Source organism: Dermochelys coriacea, chromosome 8 (assembly GCF_009764565.3).
Source record: "Dermochelys coriacea isolate rDerCor1 chromosome 8, rDerCor1.pri.v4, whole genome shotgun sequence".
Classification (NCBI taxonomy): Eukaryota; Metazoa; Chordata; order Testudines; family Dermochelyidae; genus Dermochelys; species Dermochelys coriacea.
In genome coordinates, this window is record NC_050075.1 from 65,037,392 (window position 1) to 65,054,533 (window position 17,142).

General features: G+C 39.9%; 1 protein-coding gene across 14 annotated transcripts in view; it reads left to right on the forward strand.

Annotated features, from left to right (window-relative positions):
• Nucleotides 1–17,142, forward strand: part of PTPRC (protein tyrosine phosphatase receptor type C) — a 170,929-nt gene that overhangs the window by 25,044 nt on the left and 128,743 nt on the right. For 10 of the 14 annotated variants that reach the window (XR_006273880.1, XR_006273881.1, XR_006273882.1 and 7 more), the window contains exons 3-5: nucleotides 3,729–3,843; nucleotides 4,369–4,609; nucleotides 4,694–4,811. Coding sequence is in view for 11 of the 14 variants with exons in the window: in XM_043491172.1 (XP_043347107.1) it covers nucleotides 4,739–4,811 (73 nt within the window). In the remaining 3 variants the exon portion in view is untranslated. The remainder of the gene's footprint in view (nucleotides 1–3,728; nucleotides 3,844–4,368; nucleotides 4,610–4,693; nucleotides 4,812–17,142) is intronic. The other 4 variants (XM_043491173.1, XM_043491178.1, XM_043491177.1 and 1 more) reach the window with 1 other exon arrangement.

The window sequence follows — 17,142 nt, forward strand, 5'->3', positions numbered from 1 at the left end:
TGGGAAAGGGGTGAGATAGCTCTGCAGCTGCCAGGCTTTTTTATACTTGTTCTGTGGATAATCAGAAGGCTTCTTTCTCCAGAGCTGTTCATCTAGTGCCTTTCACAAGTACTAACATTTGCTTTCAGATAACAAATAGTGTTTTGAAAAATTAAAAGTCATTCTCAATAAAGGCCAGGTTGTGTCCAGCTCCTGCAGGAGTTAACAAGGATGGAAGGCACATGGGGGAGGGAGTGGCTTGGTATGGCATGGTATGGCAGCCAATCTCACCCTGCATGCTAAACACCTCCAACAAGTCTTGTGCTTCCCAGAAGCCCATTTACTCCTGGTGCTTGCTCTGTTCATTGACCCAAAACAGGCTAGTGGCTAAAAGCCATAAACAAATCCAAACATTGCACTCTTACTATCTTCATTTGATATAGCTTCATACTTCTAGCATTCTACCTATGTCCATTAATTGAGCCATATAATGATCAGCAAGATATTCTCACCGGTTGTCATCCCTGAATTCTGATTTCCAGATTCTCTATTCAGTGCTCTCAACTAGTCATTGAAGAGAATTTTAACTAGATTTTAAATCAGGAAATAGTGCTCCCTACTGGCCCCTAACCTGAGGCTGTATTTTATGTGAACCGAGTTTGAGTTTAAAGTGTGTTTTTAATTTAGTCATTTCAAGGAATTGTATTTGCGTTTCTTTTTTTTTTTTTCCCTCTCCCCTTAGAAGTTGCTCTCAGGACGCATAGTTCAGTACAAATGAAATCTACTCCTGTACATTCACCCTAAATGAATTATGTGCATTTTGCTTGATTCACACTATTTGTTTTGCAGCAAACTCAGCTCAAACAGTGTGTGCTTTATGTGCAACCACAATAGTTGTAAATCCAAGGACAAGAATCTGAAGGCCTTGTTCTTGGAGCACCTACAGCACTTGCCTGTGAACACATTGTATACACTATTCACTGTCAAACATCTAATGGCTGGTGTAGCATACCACTCTCAGCCACACCCCACGGTGGAGTGAGTAACTATGTTTAGAACAAACATCGTGTAGGTATAAAAACCTCAAATGTTTCCTCTGAGAAAATGAAAACTGCAATGTTTTAGGCATCTCAAAAGAGTTTGTGAGACACTGGGACTACCCTGCTAAAGACAGGACTGTTGGTCCTTCACTACTGAGTGTGAGGGGACAGTTCAATGCAAATATTTTTTTCTCTCTGAGACTCAGTGAGTGGAATTGTTGAATTTTGTGGGGCATGTGGGGCGGAAAAGGGAGAGAAGGAAAGATCATCCTTCCTGTCTTATAGCTAATCAGTAATTCTTTTTTTAAATAGAAATACTGGGCCTGTCCTGCAGCTGCTATATATTGACAATAGCAAATGAAGTCAATGGATTTTCTGAAATCTTTGCAAATTAAAGCTCATGGGGCCCAATTCCCCACTGCCCTGCATTTTGTGTAATCATTTTCACAGGGCCGGATTAATCTTTTGTGGGCCTGCCCACACTTGGCCTCTTCCCCCCAAGGGCCCATCCGCACTCCACCCCAAGGCCTTGCTCGCCATTTGCGTAGGAGGGGAGGGGGCGGAGATGAGCGAGGAGGGAGTGAGGGGGGTGGGGGCAGAGAGGAGCGAGAGGTGGGCAGAGTCTCAGGGGGAAGAAGCTGAGTGGCTGCCGGGCCTTGAGGTGGAACAGAGGAGTGTGACCACAGTCCGAACACCGGGGCCCCTTCTGAGTGTGGGCCTGGAACCACTCGTGCCATTGTAAATCCAGTACTGCATTTTCAGCTGTGCAAAGTGTAAAATGCTACCACATAAAAATTCTCCAGTCCTCTACGCCAGTGGTAGCTTTCTGTTTTGTACTCACTTTACACCTTATGGAAAGGCAGACCCTCTATGATATTCACTGACTCCCCATTGCCTAAACAGTTTAACTCACTAGGGAGTCATAGTGCTACTGTCTCTTTCTGTGGCCACACATTGAGCTTCAGAGGGAAGGCTAATGCTGTAGCTCGCTGTTGGCCTCTTAGCTTTGATATCCCAGAGTGCAATGGCATATTAGGAAAACTCTGATGTCTTATAAAATTAGAATTTTCTGATTTTTCCATTACACAATTTGACTTTGATTGTTAAAAGTTCAGAAACAGCAACCGATGCCAACTGTGTGCTCAGCCCTGTACAAGAAACAAAGGTAGAAATGATCCTTGCCTCAAGGAGTATACAATCTGTAAAGAGGAATTTAGACTCCAAACAGTTTCAGATCATGTCAAGTTTTATAATAACTCCCTGGAGTTCTCAGGTTTAAATCTTGAAACCTGGAACAATACAGGTAGTTGTTACTAAATTTTTAACAGAAAGCTCACAACGTGAGCTAATATCAAGTCTCATTAAGTGATTTAAAGGACATTGTTAAATGCCACAGAAATACACGTAGGTTCAAAAATACATACAATCATGAACTTTTTATTGTTTTTGAGTAAAGAATCCTCTATCTGATTAAACTTATATGATGCATATTTGTAATCTTAGAGGTGATTGGGCCAGATCTTCACCTGATGTAAATGGAAGTAGCTCCATTAACTCCCATGGAGCTATATCCATTTGACACCCACTAAGGCTCTGACCCATATGTTGTTGTTTTTTTAAAAATAAAATAAAATAATTTGTGCAAAGACATTCCACAGTGACGGTTTGAGCTAGCGACCAGGAGCAGCGAAAAGGGGAGTTTTGTGAGGGAGTTCTCCAAGGGAAGGAGGAGCTACTATGTGACCTTTGGGATAAGTTTGTCTGTCTGTCTGTGTGTTTTCTTGCTTGCCATGCACCTGCTTGATTGAAGTTTACAATGTGGTCTGTTTGGGAGGCTGTGTGCTGAGCCTTGCGGCCTTCTAGGCCAGACTGAGAGCTTCCGAATGAGGCTCTAGCCTGCCATTCTTTGATCTCTTTAAGATCTCTTGACAAGGGGAAAGGGCTAACTTGGGAAGAACATCCAGCTCATAAGTGACCAGAGGAACTAGCCAACGGGAGTTTTGTGGGAAGTTTAGAGACGACGTGTGAGAGCCAGATTCACCCAATAAACATTCTTTAAACCTAGGCCACTGACCACCTATCTCTCCCCCTGCTCCCCCTGGAAATACACAACCCTCCCTCAAGAATAAAAATAATCGGGGAGAAGTCCAGCAGTAGAGTGGGAACTATCCAATTTATTGCATTGAATGCAGCATGCATGATTACCTGCCTTGTGAGCAGGTGACATATATGTGTATTCAGTGCAAGTAGCTCATGATCCTCAGAGATCAATGTCAGGCTCTTGAGACCAGAGTGGCTGAACTGAAAGAGCGAAGTGAGACAGGGAGGTCTCTAGATGAGGCTTTTTGGGGCACAGTAGAGCACTTCCACCCCCAGTCTGAGGTAGCGCACTTATTTGCTGTGTTAAGTATAGGGAAGACCTGTGATATCTCAGATATTATTTATTCACATTATTATATGCACTTTTCTATAGTATGCTATATGGACAGTCTTTAAAGGATTTATTTTATAAAAGTAATAAACATAAATGAATGAGGCTTTCTTCCCTTTTTTTAGCAATATTTCAAACTCATGGTGCTGCTGGTAAATGTTGGCAATCTTAATGTTGACCACTAAACTGGTGGTAGTTGGTTCAACCCCCAAATGAAAGAGGAAACCCCAGCATTTCTCCCCCTTTTAACCTCTCTTCTACTCTTTACCATCCAACAGGACCCTAGTCAGCTTTTGGGTCCCATTGCAGTGACTGCAATGAGGGAAGACATCTGCAGTCCTTTACCTACTCAGCAAGAGAGACCAAAGTCCTTCAGGACTGTGCTGCCCCCAGGTAAATACTAGAAAGGGGCTAAATATTCCATCATATGGATGTGTCCACTTTTTGTGGAACTGACTATGCCAAAATTCAGATTCAGCATATTGTAGGTGGTAGTATGAAAGCCTTAGAGAACTACTGACTTCCTAGGTACAGAACAGCACAAGAAACAGAATATAGGCCATCCATAGCCACTTGGTATTGAATACTGTCATGTTAGGAATTTCATTTTTGCAGAGAAACTGTTAACAAAAGTACTTTTTAGATCAATGTTCAAATGTTATTCATTTAACCGATAATCACTTCAATAAGAACTGAGTATTTTTATTATGGCTGTATTGTCAGTTTAATATGTGGATTCATTATGTCCTCAGAAGGATATTTTTTCTTGCCTGGTATAGCTTGAAAGAATACAGGGTCCATGAATGACCAGGCACTGGAACAGAGCTAAGTTACAGAAAAGCTAATATTAGAAGTACTAAGGTCTTTACTTACCGTCCCATCTTTTGAAACATGAAATTCTTTTAAACTCTTCTTCAGTTCTTCTGCAGAAATGGTTAAAAATGATCTATTTGGTTGAATTAAGGAAGTTAAACATTACTGCAGCAGCTTAAGAAAAACCCTCTTGACTTCCTGGAAACTGAAAAGAAAAAAAAGTGGTGTTTTAAAGAAGTAGGTAAGATTGTCTCTGACATCACTTAGCTGTATAGTGAGATCGCGAGTGGTTAGTCTTTGGATGACAGACGAAACTGCTTCCTGACTGATAAGCAGGCATTGGAATGTATGTGCACAGTTATTCTGCTTTTGATTCAAGTTTTGCCGAGAAATACTTTTATAGAAAGATAACAATTATTTTGCTTTCCAGAGAGAGACACATGCTGTTTCATAAGGATACTCCGGATTTCCAGATATGACCATGTTTTTGTGGCTTGAACTCTTGGCATTTGGCTTTGCCCTTCTGGACAACAATGTTTTTGTCAAAGGTAGGTACCAACTGATATTTCATTTTCTAAATATGGTACCATAAAGTTCTTTTAGCAAAACAGAATGTTGAAACTTTGCAAAGAGGAGAACTGACAACTTTGTCCAGAAACTATATATATTGGTGCCACAGCCATAATGTGGCAAAGGCTACACTAGAACAGGAAGATGTGGCTTAGAATGTGCAAGAGAAAAAATGTTTCCTGTGTAGCCATCTGTGAATATTGTATAAACTTTTTTAAAGAAAGCTTTGCATTTAATATTTTAATTGTCTTTTATTCAAATCATTTGGAAAAAATAATTGATTTGGAGCTCTCATAAATATCAGTTCAGTAGAATCCCAGTTCATTTTTTATGAGTCAACACTTTATTCCTTCACTGTTTAAAAACATTAAAAATCTCACTGAAGGAATCTTTAAACAATAAAGATCTCTTTGTATTTAAGTCACTCCCTGATGCAGCTGGCATACAGTTCCTCAAATTTTAGATTTGTATTGTAAAGAGTCTAGAAAGAAATCCAAAAACTGACTGGAGTGATGGGCAATTGTAAAATTTATGTAATTACCATTGACAGTTTTCAAGAAATAAAGTAATTTTGTTGGTACATCAGCTTTGTAGTTAGTGAAAATTAATTAGAGAGACAGAATTTAGAATGGTCTGCAGCTACTTTCCATTATAAGTGAAGTTAGATCAATCTTCACTGGTCAGTCTTTAAAAAGAATAGTACAGTCTAAGGGCCTGATCCTGCAACATTGACAGATAGGTGTAGTGCTTGCTACACTATTGAGAGTAGTCAATTAAGTCAATGGCAATACTCACAGAAGTAAGTATTATAAATGGCCATCAGCATCTGAAGAATCTGGATCCTATGATGATACAGTTTTCAATTAAAGAAGGCACAATGTTGCAGCATGATTGCCCCCCACCCTCTATCACCCTTCCGGTTAGCTAGTTTATATAATTGAGGATGTTAGCTACGACAGCTGTTTGATAAGCAATGTTCATCCTAAAAATGGGCCTTAATTTACTTAATTCCAGATAGTAGCAAATGGCATGGTCTGATTCTCCCCTTATCTACAGCCATTTTATACAGGTGTATTATTAATAATTTATTATTCATTGATTTCAATGGAGTTACTCCTGATTTACTCCTGATTTACACTTGTGTAACTGATAGAAGAATCAGACCCTTAGTTGCTAACATGTTTTTAGCTGGTTTGGAGTCTGGGTATTAGTTCTGTAATCCTTGAAAGCCTATAGAGAGTGGGCACTAAGTAGATCTGGTTAGTTGCTGTTAGATATTATATGGAAACAAGTGAATGTGCACTATAAAGCAAAAGAGCAGATTTCTCTCTCTTTATCTGCTCTTCCATTTTTCATTTTTATAACTCACATCTACAGCTGCCTGCTGCTCCCTTTTCTTCAGCAAGGGCAGGTCAATGCAAGCCTCCGTTGCCACCCCTATTGTGAGTCGATGCAATGGCTAACAGAGGGGGTTGGAAGAGGGGATGAGGGGGAGAGAGTAGCACTACTTTTCCTCAAAAGACAGATTTTATCTTCTTTTCTACGTAGACTGATCTGGCTTCAGCCAGTTCCTCCCTATCAAGTTGCTAATACAATTGTTATAGGAGCCGCAGCAGGCAGAAAAATAGAATAAAGTCAGTAAAAGTTCAAATACTGAAATGGCATTAAGGTATTGGAGAATTAAGAGGGAGAAAATATTTGGCTTAAAACTTTGCTCGGTCTCCATTTCTTGGAGGGAATTCTTTCTCTCACATCTTCCTTTTTGATTTTGGGCAAGTCACTTCAACCCTTTGTCTCTCCTTTTGTTAAATGGGGATAAGGCTATTTACCACCATGTTGAAATCTACCGATGAAAAGCGCTGTACAAGAGCTAGTTGTTATTGCTTGTGATTAGCCATACCACATTGATTTACTGAATCCACTATATCAAATATCCAACAGTGTAGACACTGTAGGTCCCACTGGGACTAAAATCAAAGATGTATCTTAGAGGGAGCACAGAACACTAGGGCTCTCGGATCTGCACTGTCAGCCTGTTGGTTACCGGGTGGAATTTAAGGCGTTGCTTTTCCCTATATAATTTGGCACATGTTTATTTGAGAGACTCCTGTCCCCATGCTTTACAGACACAATTATGATCAGTCACCGTAACCTTCCTTCTCCCCCCCCCCGACCCCCTTGTGTGAAATAGCTTACATTTGACTTTCAAGACACTTTCAATGCCTATCTATTTTTCTTGTTATAGGGTAGGGAAGAGTTTGATGGGGGTGGATCTTTCTGTTAGGACAGGTGTATTGGTGGACTTGATATTTTTTGTATTGGTTACCATTGGCTGGTAGGGACGAAGTAGGTGCTAGGTCTTATCTCGAGTGGTTTCTTGCCCGAGAGGTTATACTTGGAGGGGAGGAGAGGGTCTTTAATCTTGCTGCAGGAATAGTTTGCTGGTTATTGTTAGTCAATAGTGAGTTTGTTGCTGGGTTTGTCTTTACATTATGATTTGTGGCCAAGATTCGAATATGCCTAGTAAATTTTTTTTGGAGGGGCGCTCAATTTGTGGGGCCCAACCTGAGATGTTTTAAAACAGCCTGATTCTCTCAAAGTGCCAAGCACCCACCCTCTGCCAATCAGACCCCTGCAAGGTGTCATAGGTTGCGCACCCCAACATTGAGGCATTTAGTATCCCTAGTCACATTTAAGAATCTTGACCTGAGTTTTTAAAGAATGTCAAAGATAGCTACAGCCTGGGAAAACTGCCTTTTTATATATATTGTTAGAAATTTCAAGAAATGAAATATACGTGGCCATCTGCAGTGTGTCAGTAATAAATATAGGAATAATATTATTTGTAGCTGTTCTGTATCCATTTTCTAATGAACATTGAAAACTTCGATATTGATACTGAAGTAAAACATCTCCAAGTTACTGAGTGCACTGTCTTAGGCTCCATTCCTGCAACTCGGTCTGTACAGGGATACATTTGCATCCATGAAAAATTCCATTCTGGTCACTTTTTCAATGCGTTATCTGTCGCTCTCAAGTCCACTTGCACAGAACAGCTTGTAACATCAGGGCCTAATGCTGTCTGGCATATGCTATGGGGCTTTATAATGATCAGTGTCATAATATACTCTTTCTTCTAACTTGGTTTTCTGATAAACGATCAAAATGTAAGTCTTGTATTTCTGGGGTCTATCTGCAGTGCACATTGAAGCATATCTTTATGAAATGCTACAATTGTTCTCAGATTTTTTTAAACACATGCTGGCTGAACATCCTCTCGTCTATGGCTTCAGGCCCTCCTTTCCCCCACTAAAGAACTGGCACAGCGACAGTTTTCACAAGCCTTTTACCTACCACTGAGCCACTTCCTTTTCACAAGAAACTCCAAGTTCCACTTAATAGTTTGGGGTTGACTTTGATTATTTTATTTTATTTTATTTTATTTTATTAAAAGGCTTCTGCAGCCTCAGGAAAATCACTGCCTAAACAACTTCCAACCTTAACAGCTAATGAGCTTGGTCTAAATGCCTTTTCTTCATTGCTTTGGCCACAACCTTTGGCAGAGCTCCCGTACATCTTTGGCCTCCTCCTGGAGTTAGAGTCTGAAGGATTGTGTTGGAGTGCAACTCAGGCTACCCTTTTGGAAAGACCTAGTAGAGCCATGTTGTAGTTATAATTTATAACTGTGGAAAGCCATGGTAATGCTTGGAAGGTGGGGTTGTTAGAAAAAGCAGAATTGCAAAAACAAGAGGAAGATATTAGAGGAGGAAGAGGGGAAGAGAGAGTATTCTGAAATACCCTCTCTTCTGTGACACTTTTCACTTACAACAGCCACCTGTCTCTTGAAGATGTCGGGTATTTCACTATGTTGTTTTCAATAGTGCATGCAGACAGTAAGTTCTCTGAGGCAGGGACCTCGTTTGTGACAAATCACTCACTTTTCAGTGCCTTGCTCACTTCTGGTATTTCAAAATATGACAATAGATGGGAACCAGAGGCACAAAAAACAAGAGAGGGAGGAGTGGAACGTGTAAGAGAGACAGAGACAGGGAGGGAAGAGTGAAGAGCATGCGATGTGATAGGATTATTGTTGAGGTGTATTTGCTGTTATCTAAGGAATACAGGGAATGAGATGTTGGTTCAAGGCCAATCAGTTTTCTTTACACTGTGCAATGCAGACCTGTGATTCCAACCATATAATTCATTTAGATTTCTTCATTAATGCATTTATATTTGCAAACTGAAATGCAGCAAACCACATTTAAAATCAGAGGGATAGCCATGTTAGTCTGTATCCCCAAAAACAATGAGGAGTCTGGTGCACCTTAAAGACTAACAGATTTATTTGGGCATAAACTTTTGTGGGTAAACACCCCACTTCTTCAGATGCATGGAGTGAAAATTACAGATACAGGCATAAATATATTGGCACAAGAAGAGAAGGGAGTTACCTTACAAGTGGAGAACCAGTGCTGACAAGGCCAATTCAGTCAGGGTGGATGTGGTCCACTCCCAATAATTGATGAGGAGGTGTCAATACCAAGAGAGGGAAAATTGCTTTTGTAGTGAGCCAGCCACTCCCAGTCCCTATTCAAGCCCAAATTAATGTTGTTGAGTTTGCAAATGAATTGTAGCTCTGCAGTTTCTCTTTGAAGTCTGTTTTTGAAGTTTTTTGTTGTTGAAGGATGGCTACTTTTAAATCTGTTATGGAATGTCCAAGGAGATTGAAGTGTTCTCCTACTGGCTTTTGTATGTTACCATTCCTGATGCCTGATTTGTGTCCATTTATTCCTTTATGTAGAGACTGTCCGCTTTGGCCAATGTACATGGCAGAGGGGCATTGCTGGCACATGATGGCATATATCACATTAGTAGATGTGCAGGTGAATGAACCCTTAATGGTGTGGCTGATGTGGTTGGGTCCTCTGATGGTGTCGCTAGAGTAGACATGGGGACAAAGTAGGCAACGGGATTTGTTACAGGGATTGGTTCCTGGGTTAATGTTTCTGTGGTATGGTGTGTAGTTGCTGGTGAGTATTTGCTTCAGGTTGGGGGGCTGTCCGTAAGCGAGGACTAGCCTGCCTCCCAAGGTCTGTGAGAGTGAGGGATCATTTTCCAGGAAAGGTAATAGATCGTTGATGATATGCTGGAGAGGTTTTAGCTGGGGGCTGCACATGATGGCCAGTGTGTTCTGTTATTTTCCTTATCAAGCATTCTTAAAACTACAAAACTCACCTGAGGAAGTGAGGAAACAGATTGACGGAGCAAGATGGGTACCCAGAAGTCACCTACTACAGGACAGACCCAACAAGGAAAATAACAGAACACCACTGGCCATCACATACAGCCCCCCAGCTAAAACCTCTCCAGGACATCAACAACTATCTACAACCTATCCTGGAAAATGATCCCTCATTTTCACAGACCTTAGGAGGCCGGCTAGTCCTCGCTTACGGACAACCCCCCAACCTGAAGCAAATACTCACCAGCAACTACACACCACACCACAGAAACACTAACCTAGGAACCTATCCCTGTAACAAACCCTATTGCCTACTCTGTCCCCATATCTACTCTAGCAACACCATCAGAGGTCCCAACCACATCAGCCACACCATTAGGGGCTCATTCACCTGCACATCTACGAATGTGATATATGCCATCATGTGCCAGCAATGCCCCTCTGCCATGTACATTGGCCAAAGAGGACAGTCTCTACGTAAAAGAATAAATGGACACAAATCAGACATCAGGAATGGTAACATACAAAAGCCAGTAGGAGAACACTTCAATCTCCTTGAACATTCCATAACAGATTTAAAAGTAGCCATCCTTCAACAACAAAAAACTTCAAAAACAGACTTCAAAGAGAAACTGCAGAGCTACAATTCATTTGCAAACTTAACACCATTAATTAATTTGGGCTTGAATAGGGACTGGGAGTGGCTGGCTCACTACAAAAACAATTTTCCCTCTCTTGGCATTGACACCTCCTCATTAATTATTGGGAGTGGACCACATCCACCCTGACTGAATTGGCCTTGTCAGCACTGGTTCTCTACTTGTAAGGTAACTCGCTTCTTTTCATGTGCCACTATATTTATGCCTCTATCTGTAATTTTCACTCCATGCATCTGAAGAAGTGGGTTTTTTTTACCCACAAAAGCTTATGCCCAAATAAATCTGTTAGTCTTTAAGGTGTCACCGGACTCCTCACATTTAGAATGTACTACCAATATACTCCTACAATCACAGAGCTGCCATGCAGAGATTGATTAGAAGGAAAGTCCTTTTTGGAACATGTCACACTGCAATCATTTCCTTTACCTCTGAATTTTTCTCCAATGCTAATATGTGCATATATTTGGGTCTATGTTGGGGCCTTTGGAATGCAATGTATTAAGAACTATACAAATACATAGTGAGACGCACAGTCCCTGCCTTGGCAAGACAGACAAAGGGGAAGGTGAAAGGGGAAATGGAGGTAAAGTGACTTTCGAAAAATATCATAAGAGGTTGAGGTTAGAATTAGAAACAGAACCCTGGTCTCCTGACTCCTTGTCCTGTGCCCTATCTATTAGACCCTGCTGCATCCCTGACATTATTTATGTGTATTGAATAACCTGTAGGTCTTCATACTCAATCACTAATACATTAAGTCACTGAAGGAGTATTTAATAGGTGTTTCTTCTCTTGAGGAGCTGCATGGAGGTACATTCTGTACCATGCTGAGAGTGAGACGCAGGGGAAGACTATACAGCATTTAACTCCACGGTGTCCTCTTTTGGTATTCATGGTCTAGTTAGATATTATTATATATAATTGTCAATTTTCCTGAGTTCTGCCACGACTGCCTCTCTTTGCCTAAATGGCTGTTGTCTCTTAAGTCTCCATTCACCCGTGCCCAGAGACTTAGTTATTTTCTCAGTGAAGCTGTTTAATGGGGATTGGATTGCCAGGCCCTCCAGGAAATGGCAGTACAGCCTAGAAATATGTCACCTCAGGTAACTTATTGCCTTTTCCATTACTTCAGAATGTCCACTCTCACACATTGCTGTTACACTCATGTCTGATTAACAGTCAAGAGGATGTTTGATTTCAGCTAGTTCATGTAATTTCAGTTGGGAAAACCACTCAGAGCTAATAGGCAGTTTTTGCACAGAATGTTTACTGTCTTTGAAGCTGAAGTCAGGCACTGAATCAGCCTGGAATCAAATTGATGCAACATAATGGTGTAAAGCCCTGAAATGGTAAAACACTGATATCTTCCTATAAATATCAAGATTAAACAACAACAAAAACAACCTGCAGTGCTTTGGTTTTCTCATTTGAAATGGAGATTGACTGCTGAATTGTGTGTCTACATATATTTCCAGGTTATTTGTGCACTGGCAGACAGGTCACATTCACTGGTGTTTCAATGATTGTTAAACCATTTTATCTATTTCCAGGTTTTTTCTCTTTCTAATAAAAACAGATTGGGGGCTCCAGGATCTGGGTTCTAAAAACTAACTTTGTGAGCATTTCAGTGTCAGCTTACATTATCCATAATGTTGTATAGCTACAGAATCTATTTCCTTTCTTTTCTTTTCTACTTCTTTCACAGTACTGTACTCCTAGTTATTCCTTCTGTGTCAACATATACTCAGCTGGTATGCTTTCTTGGGTTTCTGTTTTGCAAATTCAAAGACTTCTCTTACAACCCTGCTTCTCATTCACTATCTCACCACTCTATAAAGAGTTGTCAGCTCTAACAGTATATTTCATTGTGCATGAAGGACTTTTTTTGTCGCAAAAATGTGGACTCAGTGGAGCAATTTTTGAAATTGCCTTTGAAATAGTCTTTTCCTGACATGAGATGAAACAGGACACACACACAAATCAGACTAATAGCGCTACAACATGGGGGCGGGGAGGGAGAGGTCAAATCAAAGAATATTTCTGTACTACATATAACAACTAGCAGATCATTAAATATATTAACTATCTCCTAGCACCTGCAAAGCTATATCATCAGGAACATGTAAGGCAATACACAAGGATAGCAATAATCTCTGTCTCAGATGGGTTGGTGTATAGGCATATGGTATTAAGACGCTTTCAGATAATTAACTAGTTACTGCAAAGGCACTCACCCCCTTGAAACTGTGAACAGGTTACCTTAAGCAGTAGTGTGTTCCTGGACTGCTTCTGGATGGTGGGAGTTAAGAAGGAATTAAGTGGATAAGAGAAAAGGGGGAAGATAAATGATGGAGTATAGCCAAATAGCTAGAGCACAGAACTGGGTGTCAGGTTCTGTGGATTCTATTCCACAGAATAGAATAGGCTCTGTCACAGACATGTTGTATGCTGTGTAGTTGTAGCCGTGTTGGTTCAGGGCTATTAGAGAGACAAGGTGGGTGAAGTAATGTCTCTTATTGGACTAACTTCTATTGGTGAGAGAGACAAGCTTTGGACTCTGAGTACCTCTCCCTGACCTGAAGAAGACCGGGGTGGCTCAAAAACTTCTTTTACCACTAGAAGCTGGTCCAATAAAAGATATTACCTCACCCACCTTGTCCCAGAGACATGTTGTATGAACTAGATTAAGTCATGTAAACTCTCTAAATCTCAGTTTCTTCCTTTCTAAACTGGGAATAATAATACCTACCTCATGGTGATATTTTAAGCCACAATTCATTAACATTTAAAAAGGTGAAAGTTATTGACAACCCTTAAATTATCACAAAAGAGTTACTTTGAAGAAGCTGTGTTATCTCAGGAAACATTGTCTTATGACACAGAGCTATCCACAAGAAGTACAGAAAATGTAAAACAAGTGACTGACTGAATATATGGCATAGGATTGATCTCTGCCCTCACACCTGAAGGATAGGGGTTGACAATATGAAGGGGATGTTTTTGCAGTGTAACAACTACCCAGGTAAAAAAATAATTCTGTGCAGCCACACTCAAATCAGTGGGACTATTCTGAGAGTAAAGAACTCCTCAACTTGAGTAAAAGTAGCAGAATCAGGCCTCAAATGATTAACCTCTCTTGTCTCCTGTGAATTTCATATTGTCTCCATTTTAACAAATGTGGAAATTGGGATACAGAGAGGTTAGGTGGAATAACCAAAGTCATACAGTAATTCACAGTCAGAGGCCGGACTGGAACACTGGTGTCCTGGCTTCCAATCTACTTCATGAATCAGAAAACCATGTCCCTCAAGAAACCATAGATATAAAAGGCCTGATTTTGAAGTGTTTTCCATTTTGTTGAAGTAAATGCTACCATAAGAATGTCAAACTAAGAAAGGCAATTTAGATGTTTAAATGGTAGCATTTGTGGGTACAGATTATTGCAGGAATCAATTGGTTGCACAAAAATGGAAACCAAGTCAAGGATCTCTTATAAGTCAGACCTACAAAAAAAAAATGGTCAAAGAAAGTTTTCCCATTCTTACTTCTGGATTTTTCTCCATTGGTCAACAGTTGATTTGGCTACTGCAGTTCCATTCTGTATCAGTCTCTTTTCTATATACTTCTAGATGATTTAAAAATGAATGTAAGGTAACATGCACAAATACTGGAGAAATCATTTTGTTTTATAGTGTTTTGGAGAGGATACACCAAAAAGATTTTATTCTCAAAATCGGTCCTTGTAAAATTTATGTCCAATTAACGTTTTCTTTTTAAAATTATATATAATTTTAATAATTTTGTGTTTGGTACCTTGTTGCTATGATAGAATATCATCTTAATTTTTTGGTAATCAATGGAGAGAACTGGAGAATATATACAGTAGAAAAATTGCAATAGTTGTGGCATTTTGATATATGGGATAGGGCTTAAAATAGATAAGCTATTGTAAGGCTCAGTCTTGTTTGCTGGGTTTTTGTTTAATGCTTCTGTGTTCAGTTGTGTTGGCTCATCAGAATCAAAAGGCATTTCAATATCCTCTGCACCTGCTTCACATTTCACATAAGAAGCATAGCATGTGGTTTAGGTTTCAGTGAAAGATGTGAAATGGCAATAAAGTTATATAGCTGCTAGGATGTTCTGGGTTAGTGCTACTCTTCATCTAGTAGTGTTTGTTAGGGCATTTTGATTGCCTGAGTAATGAATTAAAGGACTTAGAAATAAAACCTGCTAAGAGCCTCCCCAATAGATGCTCTTTCCCCTACAAAATAGTCGGGTCTATTATAACTTAAGCCAAGGTGAACTCGGGTGCTGGAGAGGACACAAAGACAGGCAAAAGAGAGTTATGAGTTAAGAAGCCCTGGCAGGGATATAAGGTCTAAATATGGTTGTGACAAAGAGGGAAGACTGACATGTGGAAAGACAAATTTTTCTTGGATACCAGTGAACTCAACGTTTTGAGGGAGACAGAGGTAAAACTTTGATGAATTTCAGTGAAATACAGCTGTTAATCTCCTGAATTTGGCATGTTATACTGTTAGGAATATTGGACTGTCTGACCACTAGAATAGAATCAATGAAAAGGTAAAGTGTTTTATATAAAGAAAGATGATGGATTTTTAGGGAGTCACAATATGATATGTTTATTTGAGCATAAGCTTTCGTGAGCTACAGCATCACTGAATGCATCTGATGAAGTGAGCTGTAGCTCACGAAAGCTTATGCTCAAATAAATTTGTTAGTCTCTAAGGTGCCACAAGTACTCCTTTTCTTTTTGCGAATACAGACTAACATGGCTGCTACTCTGAAACTTGACAATATGATATGAAAACCATGCCTGTAGACTCCTTTTGCGTGGAACATAGGACATATGAAAACCACTGCAATGTCACAGTACAGTTCAGGAAATAACTTTAAATCTTTTTAGCAAAACTTGCGAGAGTTCAGGAGTGCTTTGTTAGATGAACAAAAATCAATATGATCTAGCTGCATTTGCCTCCCTGCCATGATTAACATTTGTGATCAAGATCTACCAGGTTTAGTTGTAGTAGAAGACTATCCTACATACGCTACTATTTGGGATTTTAGTACATGTGGCGGTGTTGGGGGATGGGCATATATGGACATGATCCTGTGCCTGGAGGTCAATAGGAGTTTTGTCACTGATTTCAATGGCTGCAGGATTATGTCAAGGGAAGGACTGTCAGCAAACCAAAGCCTCTAAAAATGGCTTTCTACTGAACAGCAATGACAGTTTACCCATCACATTACCTCACACCATTGGCAACCATTCCCTCTCACATTAAATCTCTTGTTTTCTCTTCCCACTCAAAATGTTATTCACCTAAGCCTCACCTCCGCAGTGACGTCAATGGAAAGTCCACAAAGGCAGAAGCACGACGCATTCAAACTTACAAGTATTATTTTGTCTCTGTGTTTTTTTCTTTTTTCTTTTTCTTTTTGCAGTAGTTTGTTCAATTTTCTTTAGCATTGTCTTATAATAGGAAAATAATGTCTATGCTGTTGGCTTATATTCACAATAAATAGTTTTTGGGTCCTCAAATGCTACAGCTTTGCTTCAGCATTTAATTGCCCATACAAGGTATTTAGGACCAGCACCAGCAAATGGAGCAGTATGTTCAAAAGAGCTTGGTGATCATTTAGACATCAGAATAAGTCTCCAGATTTTGATGGGTGGGTTTTGAGCTCTTTTGAAAGTCTGGCTTTTGTTAAGATGCTGAAGTGAGAGAGGAAAACTTGGCCCTAATAGCGAGTACTGAGCACATGGAAAATCAGGCCATTAGCTCTTTTGACATTGTAACTGTTATTGCCGTGTATATTCTGCCGTGAATATTATATTATTGTTCTTTATTACTACAATTGAACCTACTGACTGCAATCAAGATCAGGGGGACTCCATTGTGCTTGGCACTGTACTAACACAGAATGAATGACAATACTTGCCCCAAAGAGCTCACAATCTAAATTAAGGAAAAATACAACAGTGGGTTTTTAAAAAAGGAAGGAACAAGGGAACGAGGATGAACAATAGGAGCATATGTGCACAGCCATATTGTTTTTATAATCCCCTATGCAATTAATTTCTTCTGCTGAGGAACTGACCTGCTGTTGTTTTATTCAGAGTAGCACCATCTTTGAATAATAAATCATTCTCTGCACCCAAAATAACCTCTCACACATAGGCCCATGAACTATTATTCTCACACTGGTCACTGTGCCCTTGAAGTTTTTATATTGCAGCAGATGATACAGTACAGAACTTGGTAGTGTGCATTTTAATATAAAACCCTGCTAAAACAAGCTTTAGACACCCATGTAATTATTTTTATTCTCTCTTAAGTGAATGAAATATATAAGGACATATGCAAAAGCATTGCACTTATTTAC